The 22,890-nt window shown below is 37.9% G+C and overlaps 1 protein-coding gene across 1 annotated transcript; it reads right to left on the bottom strand.

Annotated features, from left to right (window-relative positions):
- Nucleotides 1–386: 386 nt before the first annotated feature.
- TNFAIP6 (TNF alpha induced protein 6) lies at nucleotides 387–21,924 on the bottom strand. The gene is made up of 6 exons (XM_007964957.3): nucleotides 21,740–21,924; nucleotides 16,087–16,224; nucleotides 13,937–14,098; nucleotides 10,239–10,467; nucleotides 6,808–6,848; nucleotides 387–1,078 (listed from the first exon to the last, which is right to left on the bottom strand). The coding sequence occupies exons 1-6, from the start codon at nucleotides 21,831–21,833 to the stop codon at nucleotides 909–911; spliced, it is 834 nt and encodes a 277-aa protein (XP_007963148.1). The 5' UTR covers nucleotides 21,834–21,924; the 3' UTR covers nucleotides 387–908.
- Nucleotides 21,925–22,890: the final 966 nt, after the last annotated feature.

The raw sequence follows: 22,890 nt of genomic DNA, 5'->3' as shown, positions 1-22,890 counted from the left end.
GACCTCAGAAAATCAAGTATAACAGCAAATAAATTTTAACATTTGATATATTTTAAAAAACCATAAAAGTAAAAGACAAACTATAAACTAAAAATTAAACTGCAGCATATATGCCAAACATGGACATATATAATAATTTCTTACAAATCAATAGAGAATATTATACCAGTTTTTAAAAATAGTGAAAAGCATGGAAAAATAATTCACACACACACAAAAATATATATATAACCATCAACCTCATGAATAAAGAAATGCAAATTCAAACTACAGTGAGGCCTCATTTTTGCCTATCAAAACAGAAAATTTTATTTTAATTAACCTTTGATTCAGTAATTCTATTTCCAGGTCCTTGTCTTAAAGAATTAGAGAGGTGCACAAATATGTGTGTTCAAGGATATTTATTGCAACAACATTTATGAAAACAACCTGAAATTCCAACAATAGAGATACGCTTAAATAATGTATAAAACATTCATATCAATAGAGTATTTTACAGCTGTTTAAAATAATGTTTTTGTAGACTAATCAATGATTTCAGAAAATGTTTATAAAGTTCAAGATTTAAAAAGTATGATATAAAACTGTACATAAAGCAAGATTCCAAAATTTCAAATACAAATACATATAGGTACATATATACATATACCACAAACAGAAAAATGACTGAAAGAAAAAAATATGAAAATGTTAACGCTTGTTATTTCTATGTAGTGGGATTATGAGAGGTTTCATTTTTTCGTTTAAAGTTTCCTGTATTTTCCAATTTTCCCTAAATTATGTATTGCTTTCACATTTAGAAAAATAATAAATAAATGTTAATAATAATGTAACAGTGAGATCAAAGGAGTTCCAAAATATTCCAACATAAACACTGTGTGTTTTGATCATCCTTTTTTTTTTTTTTTTTATAAGTGACTAAATCTTCCAGCTAAAAAGTTTTTATTTCCAGTAGAAGTAGTACTTGTGTTTTTTCCTTGACTTGATTTGGATACAGGATCCACTGCAACATATTTGATTTGGAAACCTCCAGCTGTCACTGAAGCATCACTTAGAAACTTCAAGGTCATGACATTTCCTGTTGGGGGGAAGGAGACAAAAGAACAAAGATGTTACTCTCCTTTGATTTGGCTGACAATTCAAAGACTCTTCATTCTCATAGGAGAATATAAGAATTCATAAACAAGATTCCCAGAATTCAGAGGTCGATTCTCAAGCTGAAGAGTCTGTGGCTGCACTGCTGCAGGGAGCAGGGTAAGAGAGGTTTGTATTTTTTTCTTCGGTCCTCCAATCTGTCCTACAGGAAATTTTGTCTATTGCATTCATTTATTTATTTTTGAATGAGACGGAGTCTCTCTCACTCTGTTGCCCAGGCTAGAGTGCCGTGGCGCAATCTCGGCTCACCTCAACCTCCGCCTCCTAGCTCAAGCAATTCTCCTGCCTCAGCCTCCCGAGTAGCTGGGATTACAGGCACGTGCCACCACACCTGGCTGATTTTTTGTATTTTTACTAGAGACGGCGTTTCACCATGTTGGCCAGGCTGGTCTCGAACTCCCAACCTCAGGTGATCTATCCACCTCAGCCTCCCAAAGTGCTGGGATTACAGGTGTGAGCCACCGAGTTGGCCTCTCTGTTGTATTTAAAAGGTACTCTTGGGCTGGGCCTGGTAGGTCACACCTATAATCCCAGTACTTTGGGAGGTCAAGGTGGGCAGATCACCTGAGGTCGAGAGTTCAAGACCAGCCTGACCAAAATGGAGAAACCTCGTCTCAACTAAAAATACAAAAAATCAGCCAGGCGTGGTGGCGTGTGCCTGTAATCCCAGCTACTCGGGAGGCTGAGGCAGGAGAATCACTTGAACCGGGAGGCAGAGGTTGCAGTGAGCCGAGATCGTGCCATTGCACAACCTGGGCAACAAGAGCAAAACTCCATCTCAAAAAAAAAAATAAATAAAAGATACTCTTCATAGAAGGAACATCCACTGAATTACAGGAGAATGGCAGGCAGGTCAAACCAGTGATGGGTGGATGAGTTATTTACTAAATGATGTCACAGCAACAAGTTTCACATTTATAAGAAACGAAGTTAGACTCCTACTTTGCACAGAGTACCTAAACACATTTTACCGTCATATAAAGACCAAAATGTGCTAAATAAGGAGGAAAAACTTTATTATATAACATAAAATATAGGAATATTTATATCTTTTTCAGGAGGCAAAGGACTTCTTTTTGTTTATTTTTGGAGACAGGATCTCACTACGTTGCCCAGACTGGTCTCAAGCTCCTGTGCTCAAGTGATCCTCCTACTCCAGTTTCCCAAAATGTTGGGGTCACAGGCATGAGCTGCAAATATATATAAACAAAAGCAGAGTATATACATTCCTAATGCGTGCTTTTATCTATTAACTCATTTAACCCCCAAAACAACACTGTGAGGTGAGGGGGATACTTTTTAAATATTCATTTTAAAGATAAGAAACTGAGGCACAGAGTGACTAAGTAGCTTGCCCAAAGCCACAGAACTAAATGGTCAGAGTCAGGTTTGAGCACAGGCAGTCTGGTTTCCAAGTTCATGCTCTGATTCTCAGACTGCTGTTTTCCCATGTTTGGAAGATTTGCCTAAATATATATAAAAAATTTTTGCATGAGACAGACTGAGAGAAAATAGGGTTAATATCTCTAATATACAAAGGGCTGCTAGAAATAAAAAAGAGAAAGACAAAAGTGCCAAAGAAAAATAGGCAAGAAATTTATTCTTTGAACACCTAAGAATAGGTGTTCAAAGGGATGTTCAAAGGGATAATAGACATTTAAAAATGTGTTCAAAGACACTACCAAAAATTCAACTTAGATTATTAATGATACTTTTTTGCTCTTCTATTGTGAGATAATTCAGAGAATATTCAGCTGGTTAAAATGCAAATTGGTTAGGTATGAGTTGACAGGCCTTATTAAAAAAAAAATAGAAGAAAATGTACATTGGGAGTCAGCCAGGCAAGTTGGTTTACGCCTGTAATCCCAGCACTTTGGGAGGCTGAGGCAGGAGGACAACTTGAATTCCGGACTTCAGGACCAGCGTAGGCAACACAGCAAGACCCCATCTCTACTAAAAATACAAAAATTAGCCTTGTGCGAGAAAATCACTTGAGCCTAGGAGTTTGAGGCTGTAGTGAGCCATGATAGTGCCCTTGCATTCCAGCCTGGGTGACAGAATGAGACCCTGTCTCAAAAAAAAAAAAAAAAAAAAAAAAAAAAGAAAAGAAAAAGAAATGCAAATTGGCACTGAAGGAATCTATTTTTTTTTTTTTTTAAGTAGCATTACTTAGTAAAGACAGAGGTTTTAAAATGTTCATTGAAATGTTGAATAACAAAAGAAAAAAATCAGAATAAAACACCTCAAAATGTTAAATATTAGTACATGACAAATTATGGTATATCCACACAGTGACCTATTAGGCAGTCAGGAAAAAGAATTTGAATGATCTAAATATCGTACTCTGACTTGGAAATATGTCCATAGTATCCATGTATATAATGTTTGTATAATAGAAAAACATCTGGAAGGATGGTCAGTACAGAGTTATCAAATGCCTTTCTGGGATGGAGAGGTGAGGAGAGTAGGCACATGCTTACTTTTATATATCTTATTAATGTGGTAGGATTATGGACAATATCAGGTTCTTTTTTTTTTTTTTTTTTTTTTTTTTGAGACAGGATGTCACTCTGTCTTCCAGGCTGGAGAGCAGTGGCATGATCACAGCTCACTACAGCCTTGACCTCCCTGGATTCAGGTGATCCTCCTACCTCAGCCTCCTGAGTAGCTGGGACTACAGGTACACATCAAGATGCCTGGCTAACTTTGTATTTTTAAATTTTTTTTGAAAGGGAATCTTACTCTGTTGCCCAGGCTAGAGTGCAGTGGAGCCATCTCAGCTAACTACAATCTCTGCCTCTCAGGTTCAAGCGATTTTCCTGCCTCAGCCTCCTGAGTAACAGGGACTACAGGCACTTGCCACCACACCTGTCTAATTTTTTGTGTTTTTAGTACAGATGGGGTTTTACCATATTGGCCAGGCTGTCTTGAACTCCTGACCTTAATTGATCCACCTGCCTCAGCCTCCTGAAGTGCTAGGATTACAGGTGTGAGCCACTGTGCCCCGCCGACTTTTGTATTTTTTTGTGGAGACAGAGTTGCATCATGTTGCCCAGACTGGCCTCAAACTCCTGAGGCTCAAGCAATCCTCTCACCTTGGCCTCCCACAGCGCTAGAATTACAGGCATGAACTACCATGCTTGGCCAATGTCTTTATTTTCTATTTTTGTTTTGTAATCTATACCCCAGGTTGAGTAAGCATATATTTAAAAAGAAATAGTATTGTGCTTGATAGGATTTTTTTTTTTTGAGATGGGGTCTCACTGTGTTGCCCAGGCTGGAGTACAGTGGCACCATCTCGGCTCACTGCAACCTCTGCCTCCCGAGTTCAAGTGATTCTCCTGCCTCAGCCTCCCACGTAGCTGGAACTACAGGCTCCCGCTACCACGCCCGGCTAATTTTTTGCATTTTTAGTAGAGATGGGGTTTCACCGTGTTAGCCAGGATGGTCTCGATCTCCTGACCTGGTGATCCACCCACCTCAGCCTCCCAAAGTGCTGGGATTACAGGCGTGAGCCACTGTGCCAGGCCTATGCTTGATAGGATTTTATGTTAACTTTATCTTATTTTTTCTTTTTCTTTTTTTTTTTTTTTTGAGATGGAGTCTCGCTCTGCCACCCAGGCTGGAGTGCAGTGGTGTGATCTTGGCTCACTGCAACCTCCACCTCCCGGTTTCATGCCATTCTCGGCTCAGCTTCCCGAGTACCTGGGACCACAGGCGCCTGCCACCAGGCCCAGCTAATTTTTTGTGTTTTTAGTAGAGATGGGGTTTCACCGTGTTAGCCAGGATGGTCTCGATCTCCTAACCTCATGATCCACCTGCCTCGGGCTCCCAAGTGCTGGGATTACAGGCATCAGCCGCCACCACACCCGGCCTATACCTTCTTTTCCTATTACTTTGTATCAGTGTCCTCTTCCTGATTTTTTGCTAAATCTTTGGCTCTTTTGTTTAACTGTATTCTTTTCTGTTTCTTGATTTGTTTCTCTTTGAATGAGAAATTGTGTGGGTTTTTTTTTTCCCAGTTTCTTGAAGTTGTGCCAATAAAACCCCACCACTGATTTGATTACGTTTGGAGTAAGTTGTCTATTTTAGAGAAAAAAGGAAAATGTAAAATTTCAGACTTTTTTTTTTTTGAGACAGAGTTTTGCTCTTGCTGCCCAGGCTGGAGTGCAATGGCGCGATCTCGGCTCACTGCAACCTCTGCCTCCCGGGTTCAAGCAATTCTCCTGCCTCAGCCTCTCGAGTAGCTGGGATTACAGGCATGCGCCTCCACGCCCGGCTAATTTTGTATTTCTATTGGAGACGTGGTTTCTCCATGTTGGTCAGGCTGGTCTTGAGCTCAGGTGATCCGCCTGCCTCCGCCTCCCAAAGTGCTGGGATTACAGTCGTGAGCCACCGTGCCCAGCCTAGACTTCTTTTTAACTTCTTTGTTTAATAGGATTCTCATCCCCCAACTACCTCCTACAGCAATAAGATGTTTTCTTTCAACTGTCTGTTAATATAAAATATATTTTCAAGAAAGGAATGAGAGATAAGCAAATGGTTTAATTTAATAGGTTATCTTTCTTAAGGGAGTTTGTAACAGAATAATGAACTAGCAAGGTTTAAGCATTAATCATTCAATAACAGAGCAGGAAGTTCCATCTCTTACAGTTATGACGAATAAATTAGAATTGAGTCACTGAAAGGCTGGGGTGTGGGAGTAAGTTAACTAGTAGTATCTGAGTACTCAGAAATTGCAACTCAGTGTAGTTTTATTGTTTATAGTTGCAGAAGTATTGTGATAATTTTATGACTTGGGAGAAAATAGAATACATAAAAATGCCAGCTGCTGGTGCTGGTGATGGAAATAAAATATTGAATACATGTAAGAAAGAACTTTTTAGGCAGAAAATAGCAGTATGGGATAAATTAAAGAGTGATATTGCATATTAAGATAAATTTATGCGACTACAGGGCATTTCTTGAGGTATATTTCTTGGAATAAAGTCACCGAAAATAATGAGGGGGCAATATTTGGAAAGCACTGCCTATTATATCTGGTCTTTTCAGATTTACTATGCATGATTAGCATATTAAAAGAACCCTGCTGTCTTCCAGTAAAGAAATCTGTTTGATATTGTTTAACCCAATGTTTTCCAAATTTATTTGACCTTAGAGCCCTCTTCTCATGTAACATTCTATTTAAATCTTACAGAACTTTGTTATTTGAAACATTCTCTGGAGAATACTGTACTAAGATAAAAATGTAATGAATATGATGTAAGGTTGTTTTAGTGACAAAGATTTTTAATGACTTTATAAATTACTTCAACCCTTTATCAATGAAAAATTTCAGCTATTTTATTAGCACATTTATGGAAATCATAAACTACAGCAATACTTGTGGATTTGCAGATTCAAGACTCTCTCAGACGCATTACATTTTCTGCAAAGAACAAGAATCTACACATTTTTTAGTGCAGGCAGTTGGCATAAATCTTTAAGTAATTTTTTTTTTCTTTTTGTAAGATAGCAAGCTGCATCTGGTCTTGGTTCTTTCAACTTTAAAAAGTTAATAATAACTGCTATTTACTATTTTACAGTGTCCCTTCACTTTCAGGGACACTAAAAAAACAAATCATAGTTTTGGTCCTCAATTTAGAACCTTACCTGTACTGATGATGTCATCTGGAAGCTCATCTCCACAGTATCTGAAAAGGAATTTTTGGAAAAGAGATGTCACACAAATGAATATTATACAGCTAGTAAAGGGGCTCTTACCAATAATTAAGCCTCTAAGTAATAGCTCATTGTTCCATAATTTTTGAAATTTCTATTGTTATTTTACTTGGATTTGTAAGGGAGAATAGGAGTTAAAGTTTGTTATTTGAAATAATCTTCTTACAATATTTATGAGATTTTATTTTATTTTATTTAGATGGAGTCTTGCTCTGTCGCTCAGGCTGGAGTGCAGTGGCGCAGTCTCGGCTCTAATGCAACCTCTTCCTCCTGGGTTCAAGCGATTCTCCTGCCTCAGCCTCCTGAGTAACTGAGATTACAGGTATGCACCACCAAACCTGGCTAATTTTTGTACTTTTAGTAAAGATGGGGTTTCACCATGTTGGCCAGGCTCATCTTCAACTGCTGACTTCAGGTGATCCTCCCACCTCAGCCTCTCAAAGTGTTGGGATTATAGGCATGAGCCACCGCACCCAGCCAATGAGATTTTAAAGGAAAGATATGTGGCATTTTTACTTTGTGTAACTAGAAAATTTTGTGCAGTAAGTAATTTGAATCTACTTGGAAAAATTAAAATTTTATTTCTTTTTTTTGAGACGGAGTCTCAGTCTGTAGCCCAGGCTGGAGTACAATGGTACCGTCTTGGCTCACTGCAACCTCTGCCTCCTGGGTTAAAGTGATTCTCCTGCCTCAGCCTCCCGAGTACCTGAGATTACAGGCACCCACCACCACGCCCGGCTAATTTTTTGTATTTTTAGTAGCGATGGGGTTTCTCCATGTTGGCCAGCGTGGTCTCAATCTCCCGACCTCAGGTGATCCGCCCGCCTCGGCCTCCCAAAGTGCTAGGATTACAGGCATAAGCCACTGTGTCCAGCCTTAAAAATTTATTTCTAATTAATTTTATAAAGTTTTCTTCACAGTTATAGAAGAATGGGCATATGGTTGGTGATATTAATATTTTGAATTCTAGGATAGACTGATTTAAATCTGGAAAAATTATTTTGAACCTTATAGGTATAAAAGGATTTGATTTTTATCTGAATCATGACTTGAAAGGAACCCTCTTACACATATAAAAAGGTAAGAGTTTTATAGGTTTCTTTTTTTTTTTTTTTTTTTTTGAGATGGAGTCTCACTCTGTCACCCAGACTGGAGTGCAGTGGCCAGATCTCAGCTCACTGCAAGCTCCGCCTCCCAGGTTTATGCCATTCTCCTGCCTCAGCCTCCCAAGTAGCTGGGACTACAGGTGCCCGTCACCTCGCCCGGCTAGTTTTTTGTATTTTTTAGTAGAGACGTGGTTTCACCATGTTAGCCAGGATGGTCTCGATCTCCTGACCTTGTGATCCGCCCATCTCGGCCTCCCAAAGTGCTGGGATTACAGGCTTGAGCCACCGCGCCTGGCCTATAGGTTTCTAAATATGTAATTTATTCAAGAGGAAAAGTCTAAATTTACCTAAAAGGTAAATTATATAATATAAATTCAAAAAATAAATTAGTCTGTTCAAACCTCCTAAAAACAGTAGTTTATAATTTTATATAAGATAGGATCTTGCTGTATTGCCCAGGCTGAAATACAGTGTTTATTCATAGGCCCCTTTCCACTTCTCAACACGGGAGTTTTAATCTGCTTGTTTCTGACCTGGGCAGGTTCATCCCTTCTTAGGCAACCTGGTGGTCCCTTACTCCTGAGAGGTCATCATATTGATGCTGCTCTTAGTGTGGACACCCCATCAACATAGTTCACTCTAACCCAGAACTACTGGGCTCAAGTGCTCCTCCTGCCTCAGCTTTCAAAGTAGCTGGGACCACAGGTGTGCCCACCTGGACTTTGTTCTTAATTCCCCCAACTCTACTTTGTGTCTTCATCAAACTATTTTTATAAACTATCTTTTCTCTACAGCAGTAGTCTGTCAGCTAAAGAAGAAAATGAGGCCGGGTGCGGTGGCTCACGCCTGTAATCCCAGCACTTTGGGAGGCTGAGGCGGGTGGATCACCTAAAGTCAGGAGTTTGAGACCAACCTGGCCAACATGGTGAAACCCCACCTCTACTAAAAATACAAAAATTAGCCAGGCATGGTGGTAGGTGCCTATAATCCCAGCTACTCGGGAGGCTGGGGCAGGAGAATTACTGGAACTCGGGAGGCAGAGGTTGCAGTGAGCCAAGATTGTGCCACTGCTCTCCAGCCTGCTGACAGAGACTCTGTCTCAAAAAAAAAAAAAGTAGAAAGAAGAAAACAAAACGAAAAATACTTTCCCTTCAAAAAGTATTCATTTTTGCAAGAAATGCCTTTGGTTTTCTTTGTATTTAAGTTACACGTTCAAAATCGACATAAAAAGCGATTGAGTCTGTCATTTTTAAATTGTCCCCACTACCATTTTTTTCCCGTTAAATTACTATCATGTATAATAGCGAATTGAAAACTGATAGTCTATTGATACTTGGTAGTCTAAAATATGGGTTATTAGGTGGGGACCTGAGTATATAAAATACCTAATTGTACAGTCTTTAATTTTGCAATATATCATAAGACACACAAAATTCAAAGTATATTAAAGATTTGGAATGTGAAGAAAAAGGTTGTGTTCTAGCATGCTGGAAAGCCAAAGGAAAATATTAAAGAGAGAAAGGGTTAAACTTTGCTTATTTACCTTACATCCATAAGACTTAGCACAATGCTTTGTAGGAATAAGAAAGGCAACAATTACTGAATTTATAATCTTTTTTTTTTTTAAGACAGAGTCTCGCTCTGTCACCTAGGCTGGAGTGCAGTGGTGCAATCTTGGCTCACTGCAACCTCCACCTCCCGGGTTCAAGTGATTCTCCTGCCTCAGCCTCCTGAGTAGCTGGGATTACAGGTGCCCACCACCATGCCCAGCTAATTTTTGTATTTTTAGTAAAAACAGGGTTTTGCCATGTTGGCCAGGCTGGTCTCGAACTCCTGACCTCAGGTGATCCGCCCACCTTGGCCTCCCAAAGTGGTGTGGATTACAGGCATGAGCCACCGTGCCTGGCCCTATAATCATTTTTAAGGTTGTAAGAAATTAGAACTTAAAAACATGAACAATTTTTGCAACTCACATATCTTTCTTCCTTCTATTGTTAGTCAGATCTTGAGGTATTTATAAAATAGACTAACTAGTTCTTACAACTTAGCCATAATCAAAAGGCAGCTCTCACTACTTTAATAAGTATGTTGTAGCAGCCAGCTAAGAAAAATCTTTGTTGAAAAATGATATGGTGCTTTAGGAGAGTAGAACTATTCCAAAATCAATATTATAGGGGCGGTGGAGGAAAAATTAAAGAAGCATCGAACAAAATACTGGACATTCATTTAACTTCCTGTATGGGGACCTACACGTACCTTCCCACAAAGCCATGGACATCATCGTAACTGTCATATATTTCAACATAATCGGCCAAGCAACCTGGATCATCTTCAAGGTCAAAATCTAAAAAACTCAGGTGAATGTGCTGACCATACTTGAGTCTAATGTGCCAGTAGCAGATTTGGTTATCTTCGTACTCATTTGGGAAGCCTGGAGATTTAAAAATTCGCTTTGAATCTGTAAAGACACCGCCACACTCCTTTGCTGAAATGAGAAGAAAAAAAACGTAAAAACCCCAAAGCATTAGGAAAAACATTATCCCTATTAAAAGTGACATTTCTTAGCAATCTATTACTTTTTATGAAATATTAAATGTCTTAGTATACAGCATGTATGGTATATTATGTATGCTTTTAGCTAAAGAATAAATGTATTTTTTCATCAATAGTTACCAAATTATCTAAAATCAACATGGACTCTTTGTGAATTTATTTTTCTTTTTATATTTTGAGACAAGATCTCGCTCTGTCACCCAGGCTGGAGTGCAGTGACCCAATCATAGCTCATTGCAGCTTTGAACTCCTTGGCTCAAGCGATCCTCCCACTTCAGCCTCCTGAGTAGCTGGGATGACAGGCATGTGCCACCAAGCCCTGGTAATTTTTTTTTTTGTAGAAATGGGTCTTGCTATGTTGCCCATGCTGGTATTGAACTCCTGACCTCAAGTGATCCTCCTGCCTCTGCCTCTGAAAGTGCTGAGATTATAGACATGAGCCACTGTGCCCAGCCATGAATTTTTAAAAAGTAAATATAGTAAGAAAAAAATGGCTAGGTGCAGTGATGCTCACCCTTAGTCCCAGCTAATTGGGAGGCTGAGGCAGAAGAATCCCATGAGCCTAGGAGTTTGAGGCCAACCTGGGCAACATAGTGAGACTCTGTCTCTAAAAAAATAAAAATAAAAATAAATTTTAAAATTAAAACAATTGAAATGTAATTAATTTTTGCTTTATTTTATCTTTTAAGGCATAACATGACAAGTCTTTTGTGCACACACCTGTTTTTTGTTGTTGTTTTTTGAAATGGAGTTTCGCTCTGTTGCCCAGGCTGGAGTGCAGTGGCACAGTCTCCTCTCACTTTTGCAATTGTTCAAGCAATTCTTATGCCTCAGCCTTCTGAGTAACTGGGATTACAGGCATGAGCCACCATGTCTGGCTAATTTTTGTATTTTCAGTGGAGATAGGGTCTTGCCATGTTGGCCAGGTTGGTCTCGAACTCCTGACCTCTGGTGATCGACCCACCTCCCAAAGTGCTAGGATTACAGGCGTGAGCCATGGTGCCCGGCTTATGTCTATGTATTTTGACAAATATATATACATTTATATTACAAACAGCCCTATCAAGATGGTAGGGACTTTGCCCTGTGGTGTCACCATGTGTCTTCGGGGCCACAAGCACTTAGAATAATGGATCCCGTAAATTCTGTTTGGAAAATCATTATGCAATTTCATGATCGCAGGAAACTTTAAAGTCACTCTAATCCACTTAAAAGGAATAATTTATAATTATTCTGTATACTGCCTTTACTGATTTTAAACTAATACCCTAATCCTAATATTTTAGGATTTGATGGAGTTATTCAGGTTTGTTTTTTCCAAGTCATTCATCATTTAACAGATTTCAATGTTATAACTTGTCATAAGAAAAGCAAACACATATAAAATAAAATAAAAACGCTACATCAGAATCAATGGTTTGCAATATGACCTAGAGAGAAAGCTAGGAAGAAGCCCTGGTTAATTTTATTCCATATAAGGTAAGTGTCTAATGTCTAGAAAGAGGTGCTCCCCAGCCTTTCTATGATCCTGTTCTGCTCATCCAATCTTTGTTGTATATATTAATAAATTAGAAAAAATTCAAATCTTGAACTAATTTGGCTGCCTATTTGCTATATTTATTTAGATCTACATTTTACATTACATCTAGTTACTGCCTCATCTATTATTTGGAATATCAGCTCTAACTTGGTGACATTGATTAATCAATAATGATTGCTTGATTTTTCTGAAGCCATTATTTTTTTTTTGTTCCAGTGATGTTTCAGTGAGCTCTTCCCCTAGTGCTAGTTCAGGCAGTCAAGTCTCCTTCAAGTTAACCACATCCTAAATAGTCAGCATACCACCAAATCCAAAAGTGAGCTAAATGCACTGAGAATTGGGTAAAAACAAATCTCCCAGGATTCTGTACACATGTTCCCAGAGTGTATTCAGCCTCTCTCAGAAAAGAAAGCAACTTATAATAATTTATAATTTAGGATTATATTCTTATGAAAGGGCAATGAAATACTGAAAGGACCGTTTCATTGGCACTTCTTCAATGACTCTAGAGTTTAATCTATGGAAATTATCCAATAGAAGCTCAGAGATCCTAAAGTTTATCAAGTGAAGGAAGAATCAGACAATATATTTGAAAGGAATAGTTACTCTTGAGAGTAAAAAAAGAGTGGTCTGCATAAATATATTTAAGAAAATGTAAGAGAGGGAGGGAGGGAGGAAAGGAAGATACGTATTATTGACATAACTAAATATAGCACTAAATTAGTACTGTATAGTATAGGACTAAATAAGCTTAAAGCATTTCAAAGTGACTTGAAAGTTAAAGTTACATAAATGCACTGTTAACTATGTATTCCTATTTTGTCTCAGTTAAGACTAGTTGTAGCTGTAGGCAAAAATCTTTCTACCTGGACTACATGTAATTTTGAGATATAGGTTAGTTACAGACATGAGAAACTGTTCTCCAAATGTTAATATCATTAAATAATAGATTTTATAAGAATACACTAGAACCTCACTATGTAACTCTCCTACTGTGTTATGGAATTTCTTATAGGGTAAATCCAAATGGGACATGTCTGACATGTTTATGATCCTAAATGCCAGGAAGACTTTGTAACATACTGCAATATTTTGTAACATTGTCCTGGGGGAAATATATCCAAAAAGAACAGCCTACTGTTTCTCCAAGAACATGCCGTAAGAATAATTCTTTATAGTAATTATGAGTTAATTTTCTCATTATTTCCTAGTTGTAAGCAACCATGGAAAAAATATGGAAAACCACGGAAAAAATATACTGTGTAATGATAACTAGTATATACAGTATGTAACTGTTAAACCATAGAATTAGAGTTGCTTAGTTTGGAAGTACTAGCATATATACACAAAAAGAAATTAGGGAAAGAATTTGTTTACTTTGTCTCCTTTTCCCCCTTGTATCGAAAGGACAATTTTGAATAGTTAACATTTGGTAGCATCACTTCATTGTTTTAGCTAATTCACTGCGACAAGTTTTTAATCTGCTTTTTATTTTCTTTTTCTTCATGGCTGGGATGTTCCCTGGCACAGAGAAGATCTGAATTCTCAGTCCCATCTGCCTGATCATTATTGACTCCTGATTTGGGGTTACTTAATCTCTAAGTTTCAATTTCCCGATTTCTAAAATAGGTATAACAATAGCTCCTTGAAGAATTATTGTGCATATTAAGTTAGAGTATAGATGAAGGAACATAACTCAATGTCTGGTATAGTATAAGCACTTTATGAATTATAGTTATTAGTAGTAATTATTATTACCAAATTCAATTATTTCTGGAAAAAGTAGCCATTTCTTTTTTAACAACCTCTTAGCAGCATGGAACTGTTTTTGTAAAACATGAAATTATTATTTTTAACGTACCATGTGGGTTGTAGCAATAGGCATCCCATCTTTCACTCCTATTGAGACGGACTCCATAATCAATAATGCCAGTTTTTCCAAATCCACAGTTGGGCCCTGGCTTCACAATGGGGTATCCAACTCTGCCCTTAGCCATCCATCCAGCAGCACAGACATGAAATCCTGCAAGAAGAAAAAGAGTTACGGACTAAACTGCTAAACTGTCTTGGCCAAGCAAAAGTCGTCTTAGCAAAGATAGTCACTTCTAACAATAAGTTTCTTAACTGCTCAAATCCAGTTCATGTAAAAGGGAGAAAATTGTTTCCTTAATTAGACAAAGTGTGAATACACATGAAATATAACCTCTGATTTTTACTAGAAAACTACCTCTTACTTGAAAAAAATGCAAATAGACTACAAATTATTGTGGGTATGAAACTAATCCAAGTTCAGAGCTGGCTGCTTTTCACAAATGACTTATCGAATGCCATGAGATAATTTCTGAAATTATCAATTTTGAAAAAAATATTTTCAAGTGGTAATTTAATTTCTATTTCAGGGTCAGTTATTTTTAATATCTTATTTATTTATTTTTTGAGACGGAATGTCACTCTGTCACCCAGACTGGAGTGCAGTGGCACAATCTCGGCTCACTCCAACCTCCGCCTCCTGGGTTCAATCAATTCTCCTGCCTCAGCCTCCTGAATAGCTGGGGTTACAGGCATGCGCCACCATGCCCAGCTAATTTTTTTATTTTTAGTAGAGTTGGGGTTTCTCCATGTTGGCCAGGCTGGTCTCGAACCCCTGACCTCAGGCGATCTGCCCACCTTGGCCTCCCAAAGTGCTAGAATTACAGGTGTGAACCACCACGCCTGGCCTATTTATTTATTTAGAGACACAGTCTTGCTCTGTCATCCAGGCTAGAGTGCAGTGGCATGAACACAGCTCACTGCAGCCTCTACCTCCTGGGCTCAAGAAATCCTCCCACCTCAGCCTTTAGAGTAGCTGTGACCACAGGTGTACATCACTACACCTGGCTAATTTTTAAATTTTTTTTTGTAGAGATGAGGTTTCGCTATGTTGCCTAGGCTGGTCTTGAATTCCTGAGCTCAAGCAGTCCTCCTGCCTCAGCCTTCCGAAGTGCTGGGATTACAGGTGTGAACCACTGCACCCTACCAGATATTAGTAATGTTTTAAAATATTTGAATAAAGATAAATTCTCTCATACGTTTCAAACAAAGGCTCAGCCCTGTTTCCCTTGCTCAGCCTCAGAGGCTGTTTTAGTGTCTGTCAGTGCCACCCAAGATCAATTTTACTAGAGGTCCAGGATGGACTATGGGCTTTGTCTCTACCATTTCAGTTACTTTGCCCCATGCCACTCCGTGATTATAGACCAGCAGTCATCTCGGGAGGCTATGGGGCATTTGAGAAAACACTGTTTTTTGTTTTTCTTGAGTAATGTATCAACTTTGCTGGACGTTATCCAGTCAGCAAAGGAGTTCTGAATGGGAGTGGTCCATTCTCCCCAAAGGCCAAGAGAGATGGTAGCAATCCACTTTTGTATAAAGAAGCATATAACACTAGTTGATTACTGGAATTTTCACCAGGTCTTCTGATACCATCTTCCCAGTTTCTTTCTGCTTCTATTTCACGACCTGCCTGTTCTCCTTTTCCTTATAGCTTTTGATCCTGAAATACAAATACATTCTCCCACTTAATGTAAAACAACTGGGGAAAAAAGCCACTAAATTCAATATTTCTTCTCCCAAGTAAATTTGCTTGTAAGACTCAATATAGTACTATAGCATCATTTAACAACCTTCATACTCAGAAGTCAAAGAGATAGAACAATACTAAAAACGAAAACAATGGCATTGAAATTAATGAGAAATTTAAATGATATTGAAGTAATGAGGTTTTCATTTTCTTTTGACTTTTATTTTATTAGATCACACTGGGTTAAGACCCCACATAAGTTGCTGGAACACTAGAAACTTTCTGCCAACTCTAGGCAGATGGATAGGAGAAGTCAGAGAGCAAAGATGTCCTAGGGGCTTAGTGATATATCAGAAGGAGGTTGGAGAAAGAAGTCTTACTAGGGTTTAGGAAAGATGGATTTTTTTTTTCCTCCAAGGATGAAAAAGAAGAAAAATCATTGTGAAATTAGTTACCAATTTTTCTGGCTGCCTCTAGCTGCTTGTAAGTTGCAAGATGGCCACCTTCAAATTCACACACCGCCTTAGCTTCTGCATAGGTGAGCTTGTATTTGCCAGACCGTGCTTCTCTGTGGTACACACCTGCTGCTCGTTCTGTAAAATCAGATGATGTCATAAAAGCACTGTTATTCCTTCTTACGGAACAGGGGAAATTCTGTGGCCTCAGCTGGAAGATTACAACAGTTATCGTTCCTGCCAAAGAGCTTTCTGTGTTGGCTGCCTTGGGTAGCTAAGTTTTCATTGTTAGGAATCTTTGGGGAAAAATATGAATGAGGGGGAATTTTAGGGGAATTTGGGGCCATAAACAGAAACTTCAGGCTAAATTATGTTTTTGATCTGATAGCCTGAAATACAGTTTTTATTTATTTTTTATTTTGTATTTTTATTTTGTGAGATGGAGTCTCACTCTGTTGCCCAGGCTGGTACGATTTGGGCTCCCTGCAATCTCTGCCTCTTGGGTTCAAGCAATTCTCCTGCCTCAGCCTCCTGAGTAGCTGGGATTACAGGCATGTACCACCACAACCCGCTAATTTTTGTATTTTTAGTAGAGACGAGGCTTCACCATGTTGGCCAGGCTAGTCTCGAACTCCTGACCTCAAGTGATCCACCTGCCTCAGCCTCCCAAAGTGTTAGGATTACAGGCATGAGACACCGCACCCAGCCTAAAATAAAGTTTTTAATACAACATTGTATTGCGACACTATCCACAGGTGATAAAGTTTTGGCTTTCTTTTGGATTTAAGCTACATAAAAACTTGCCAAGGTAAGCAATGGGGGAAAAAAAAGGTGAAGGCAAAAGAAACCAGTGAAGATGGATCCATTATGTAGGCTCACAGTGATGAAGAAAAATAAGCTAAAATATCCAATTGAGAAGAATGACTAATTGACTAATGCAATATAATTAAGAATTTAGGCCAGGTGTGATGGCTCGTGCCTGTAATCCCAGCACTTTGGGAGGCCAAGGTAGGCGGATCACGAGGTCAGGAGATCGAGACCATCCTGGCTAACATGGTGAAACCCTGTCTCTACTAAAAATACAAAAAATTAGCTGCGTGTGGTGGTGGGCTCCTGTAGTCCCAGCTACTCAGGAGGCTGAGGCAGGAGAATGGTGTGAACCCGGCAGGCGGAACTTGCAGTGAGCAGAGATTGTACCACTGCACCTCAGCCTGGGCGACAGAGTGAGACTCTGTCTCAAAATAATAATAATAATAATTTGGTAAAACAAAAACTGAGGAAAGATCTGAAGGGATCCAAAGCAAATACTAAATTAGGGCAAAGAAAAACAGATTCAAACACAGCAGAGAAAAAACTGGACACACCTAACTACCAGTTAATGCCTCAATTTTAAAATCTGATTTGTCTTTTTTAGTTCACATGTTTTCCCCAACATATTTTAGGCAGTGTTAAGTCATACATGAGTTGTCTTCCAATAGATCACTGTTTAAATGGATTGTTTTGAGTTTGGAGTGCCTTCTACCATAGAAACAACGTGAAGAGATTCCCAGGACAATAGTCATAACATTAGCTCTGTAGTTAGCTCTAATAGTTCTATGTAGTCTGACATTATGGTTAAGTCTCTATATCCTGACCTGTGCAATCAGCCACCCTTAGGACCATTTTCAGTGAGGATACACATATTTCTTGGCACCAGGAAATGAATCCAGGGGAATTAGAAATATAGTTCTTTGTTTTCCACCCCACACTGAAGTTGACATTGCCATAGTTCAGTAACAGAGGGTGGTTGTTTTTCTGAACTCTAAGGATCTTGCTCTTATACATTACATAGTAACTCCCGTTACTCACACACAGAGGACCTTAGTCAATCTGATGCTGGAGGTCAGAGAATACCGGGACCATCAGTCAGGTTGTTTCTCCATTGAAAGGTACCTGCTGCCCAGTGTCCTTCATATGGCAAAGCCTCATTAAACTTTCGCTAGTTTTCAATTTAGTTACTTTGAGCATTACACCACGGGGTATTTTGCTAGGTGCTGTGGGTCAGGTTCTATCCTCAAGGAACTTGGACACTAGTGAATATTCTGAATTTCTTTATCTTGAAATAGAGGAACACCAAAGCTTTTGGTAGATACAGGAGGCGTGTTTAACTTACTTATGTATTATAATAGAGATTGTTGTTAATCATTAAAAATGTTAAAAATTATATTTCATGAGTATACAGATTAAAAGACCTGTATTTGAAAACAAATTTTGTAGAAATTAATGTATACAAAGTTTTCTCAAACTGATTTTCTTTATATTTTATTTCAAAATTAAAATGTGATGTTTACAGAAAAAATTAATGGAGATTTGGCCAGGCGTGGTGGCTCATGCCTGTAGTTCCAGGACTTTGGGAGGCTGAGGCGGGTGGATCACTTGAGGTCAGAAGTTCCAGACCAGCCTGGCCAACATGGTGAAACCCCGTCTCTATTAAAAATACAAAAAATTAGCTGGGTGTGGTGGTGCACGCCTGTAGTCCCAGCTACTCAGAAGGCTGAGGCAGGAGAATTGCTTGAACCAGGGAGGCAGAGTTGCAGCAAGCAGAGATCATGCCACAACACCCCAGCCTGGGCGACAGAGCAAGACTCTGTCTTAAAAAACAAAACAAAACAAAACAAAAGAATTAACAGTTTTAAAAAATAATAATTTTAAGTTTTCCTCCCAGTAAATTTTCATTTTTTAAAAATCTTTTATTTTAGATTCAAGGGGTACATGTGAAGGTTTGTTACATAGGTAAACTCATGTCACAGGGGTTTGTTGCACAGATTATTTCATCACTCAGGAATTAAACCCAGTACCTCTGTTCCTCTCCCTTCTCTCACCCTAAGTAATTTTTCTTAAACTTTTGGTACCTACTGAAACTTGTCTAGTAATAACATAATAACAGAAATAGCAAAAAATTTTTATGTTATAATTTTTTATTTAATTTATTAAATATTAACATTCCACGTTGTTCCTCTAACAGCACCAAACTTCCTGGTATGTTGCCATATGAACAAATAGAGAACTCTTGGAGTATGTACCTGACAATTTTAAATAAGGTGTTTTATTTAAAATATTTCTCAATTCAGAATTTTGAGCTATCAAGATGGACCTTTGTACAATGAATCCTAATTTTACCTTTCAGAAGAAATAATATTTTATTAATTTATCTAGTTAATAGTCATTTATTAAAACTGAAAATTTGTTTAATAAATGTTTTCTCTTTTTAGTGAGTGGTGGCAGTAGAAATGGACTTTGGTTCCACTGCTCTTTCTACCATGGAGTTGTATAACCAGATAAGCCTCAGTTTCCTCATTTGTCAAATGGGAATAATGATAGCTTCTGGGCCATAGGAGGAGCTCAAGATATGTTACTTTTCCTTTGTTTTTTTTTCTTTGAGATAAGGTCTCACTCTGTCACCCAGGCTGGAGTGCAGTGGTGAGGTCACGGCTCACTGCAACGTCTGCCTCTTGGGCTCCTGTGATCGTCCCACTTCAGCCTCCTGAGTAGCTAGGACTACAGGCATGCACCACCACACCCAGTTAATTGTATTTTTTTTTTTATAGAGACAGAGTTTCTCTGTGTTGCGCAGGCTGGTCTTTTTAATTCCTGGGCTCAAGCAATCTGCGCAACCCAGCCTCCCACAGTGCTATGATTACAAGTGTGAACCACCGCATCCTGCCTTCCTTTCCCTTCTTTTTCAGATTCAACAATAAAAATAATTGCTTATCTGTGCATTTTTTATTCTTATGATCCATGTAAAATGATTGTAATTTCTTGTCCTTAACTGTTGTTTGTTTTTGTTTTGTTTCAAGTACTATTTTTAAAATTAGATGATACCAGAGTTAAAATAAGCCTTAGGGATCCTTTACTTCAACCTTATCATTTTACCAGATTGGAACCATAACCTAGAGAATTTAAAGTAAACTTATCCAACTTGCGGCCTGCCAGGACGGCTTTGAATGTGGCCCAACGCAAATTTGTAAACTTTCTTAAAACATTATGAGTTGCCCAAGACAATTGTTCTTCTTCCAGTGTGGCCCAGGGAAGGCAAAAGATGGGACACCCTAGATTTAAAGTGTCCTGTTCTCGATAGTTGCTAACAGATGTATCCCTTCTAATCCAACTATCTTTCCTTTCTAAATGGTTTCTAATACTATATTGATCCAACCAACTATAAACTATAAACCAAACATCTGTGCTAGGCTGGCTGGTCAATAATTTGCCCCAGATTGAAGCAATTTGCAATTATCCTGACCCTCAGATTTGTAGCATACATTAAGAGACATTTGAATTTGCTTCTCTCTGCCTCTGGGGCAGAACATCTATTGTCCAGGTTTATATTTTTGTAACATACAATGACACTTTAAAAGACAACTCTAAATTACTTGATTATTAGAGGGTTTGATAACATTTCAAAGTTTATCTGCATGGATTTAATTACTAGCTTTACGACATTAAAAAAAAAATCCTGACGAATATGAGCATATTTCCTACCTTTGACTGTATACAACAAAAATAAAGAGATGGGCTAATTCCTCTACTAAATTTCAGATCCTGTCTTGGCCAAATGGATCATAATGAAATTAGTTCACGGGCTAAGCTGAAAAAAATAGGTGGCAAGGCTGTGCATTACAAATTAGGCTTTTTAATGAAATCCGCATGGTTGCAGTTATTACCAGAGAGAAACATGCTGAAAGGGAAAATATTCTACAACTGTGCTGTTTAGCAAGCATAAAATCAAAATCTAGGTTATTTTCACCTTCTCTTTATTTCTTTTTTCTATGCAAGAATCTATGCATTTTTCCCCAAGAAATTCAATTTATTTTTACTATTAAACACAATAATGAACATAGAGCAATATCAATTTGTATCATAAGAATTAAAGTATTGTTTAGCATACTGTAACATAAGGGGTGTTTTGGATTTTCTGCATTTTCCTTTTTTGATCTATTGTTTATCTTCACTGTTTGGCCTATGTCATTCCTTACATTTAACAAAACAAAATAACAAAAAAAACTTTCCTTGTCTAACAAAAGGGTCAGAAAAGTATTTATATGGATAGTACAAACAGAAAGAATCAAAGTGGTAAGAATGCATTCAGAAGGAGAAACATTTTTCACTTTTTTCTGTATTGCAAGCTGCCTTGGTCAAAATAGTCAAAATGTTTGAAAAAACTAAGATATAGACTATAGCTCAGAGTACATGAAGCAATTATTATAAAATTTTTGTATACTCCAATTTACCTGTTATGATTCTGAAATCTGATTGCAAATGCATTGACAAAAACAAAAGACTATATTGGTGTTTCTAGTTGGTTAAAGAAATACTCCTCACTGTGCTACTACATCTGCTTTGAAAAGTTTAAAAGTGTATTTTCATACTGAATATAAATATTAACTGCTATTTTCTACTGAACAGTTCACTTTATAAAATGCTATTTTTACTTTTCAGAGGACAAGAACACTTAAGAAAAAAAAAGCATGTGTATTCCAAAGGCTATCTTTCCTAAGCATTTTCTTTGAGAACATCAGCCTTGTACAGAATAGAAAAAGTTACTGCTTTAATTTCCTTCTCCATGATTTAAAGAATTGACATTCTCAACAAGAAACTCATGAGTGAAGTTTCTTACCAAGCCATATGGAGTTATGAAAAATTCCATCCTTGAATCCCCATCCTTGAGCCTCTTCCCATAGCAAGAGAAATAAGTAAATTAAGATGATCATATCGTCAGTTGTAGCGAAGTAACAGCCTGTTAGGGGCTGCTCACAATAAATTCTCAGAGCAGCGGCTGAAATGTGACTGAAACATCTGGTTTCCACATCTTTTAAATAGTTTTTTTCAACTGTGAGGTCAGCAAGTACTCTCCAATGGCATTTTCCGCTGTGGAGTTACACAATTATCTCAGTGTCTCAAGCAAATCCTCTGACTCATTTGCATTGGCAACCAAAACTAAGGAGATAGAATGATCATCTATGTTTTAAAATTAACTTACTAAGAACGGAGTTCATTTATTGTTAGTCACAAACAGTTTTCTGTTAGAAAGTTTGCGTAACTTGATGCAGATTTAGCACTGATTAAAAAAAAGTCAAACTTCAGTAGGAATTTTAAGATAAATCCTAAATATCTTATTTGCAGTGTCAGTTATGGGATATGGGCTTAAATACTAATCTTTTATTGGTAATGTTGGACTGGCTTTTCCTAAACATTATCAAGCCCATATAAAAAATTTAAAACAAAAAGTGTACACAGTTTGGAGAATCCTAATTTTTCTCCAATGATATGTGACTTCCTTATTCTCTGTCTGCTTTCTTCCAGGGTGGGGTCTGTTGCAGTCTTTGGTTTGTTATGGTCATCAGTTAAATAAATGCATCAGCTCCCAGAAAAATAGTTCAATTTCAGAGCATCAGGACGTTCCAGCAGCTTTGGGATGTCCTGTTATAACAGGCCTGTTTTCCCAGGCCACAAATTCTTGAAGGGTTGGGAGAAAGGTGGGTAGACTAATAAAGTTAATAACAATTTGTCCCTAGCTTCCCGAGACCACTCTAACTTTGAAGAAGATGATCAAAATAATAGATAATAATTATTACAGTAAGTCATCATGTCTTCAAATATACCAAACTTTCCTCTTCCTTTATGTAGAATCCTTGGGTAACATATCTGATAATACTCCCACTACCACTGATGCTATAGGCATTTCCTGTTGTTCATTGATAGCCATTTATTGGCAACTTTTGATTTTTTTACAAAATTGGTCATTTTTTTGGAACTTAGATTCTCTAC

Source organism: Chlorocebus sabaeus, chromosome 10 (assembly GCF_047675955.1).
Source record: "Chlorocebus sabaeus isolate Y175 chromosome 10, mChlSab1.0.hap1, whole genome shotgun sequence".
Lineage (NCBI taxonomy): Eukaryota > Metazoa > Chordata > Mammalia > Primates > Cercopithecidae > Chlorocebus > Chlorocebus sabaeus.
The sequence above is the reverse complement of the archived record's forward strand: the minus strand, read 5'-3'. Positions and strand labels throughout refer to the sequence as shown.

Bases quoted from the DNA above. Each gene is read 5' to 3' on its own strand.
- TNFAIP6 (XM_007964957.3), bottom strand. From the start codon at position 21,833: ATGATCATCTTAATTTACTTATTTCTCTTGCTATGGGAAGAGGCTCAA. The intron at 14,099-16,086 runs GTAACTAATTTC...TTCTTCTTGCAG, and splicing joins AGAGGCAGCCAGAAAAATTG to GATTTCATGTCTGTGCTGCT. The intron at 1,079-6,807 runs GTAAGGTTCTAA...TCCCCCCAACAG, and splicing joins AGATGACATCATCAGTACAG to GAAATGTCATGACCTTGAAG.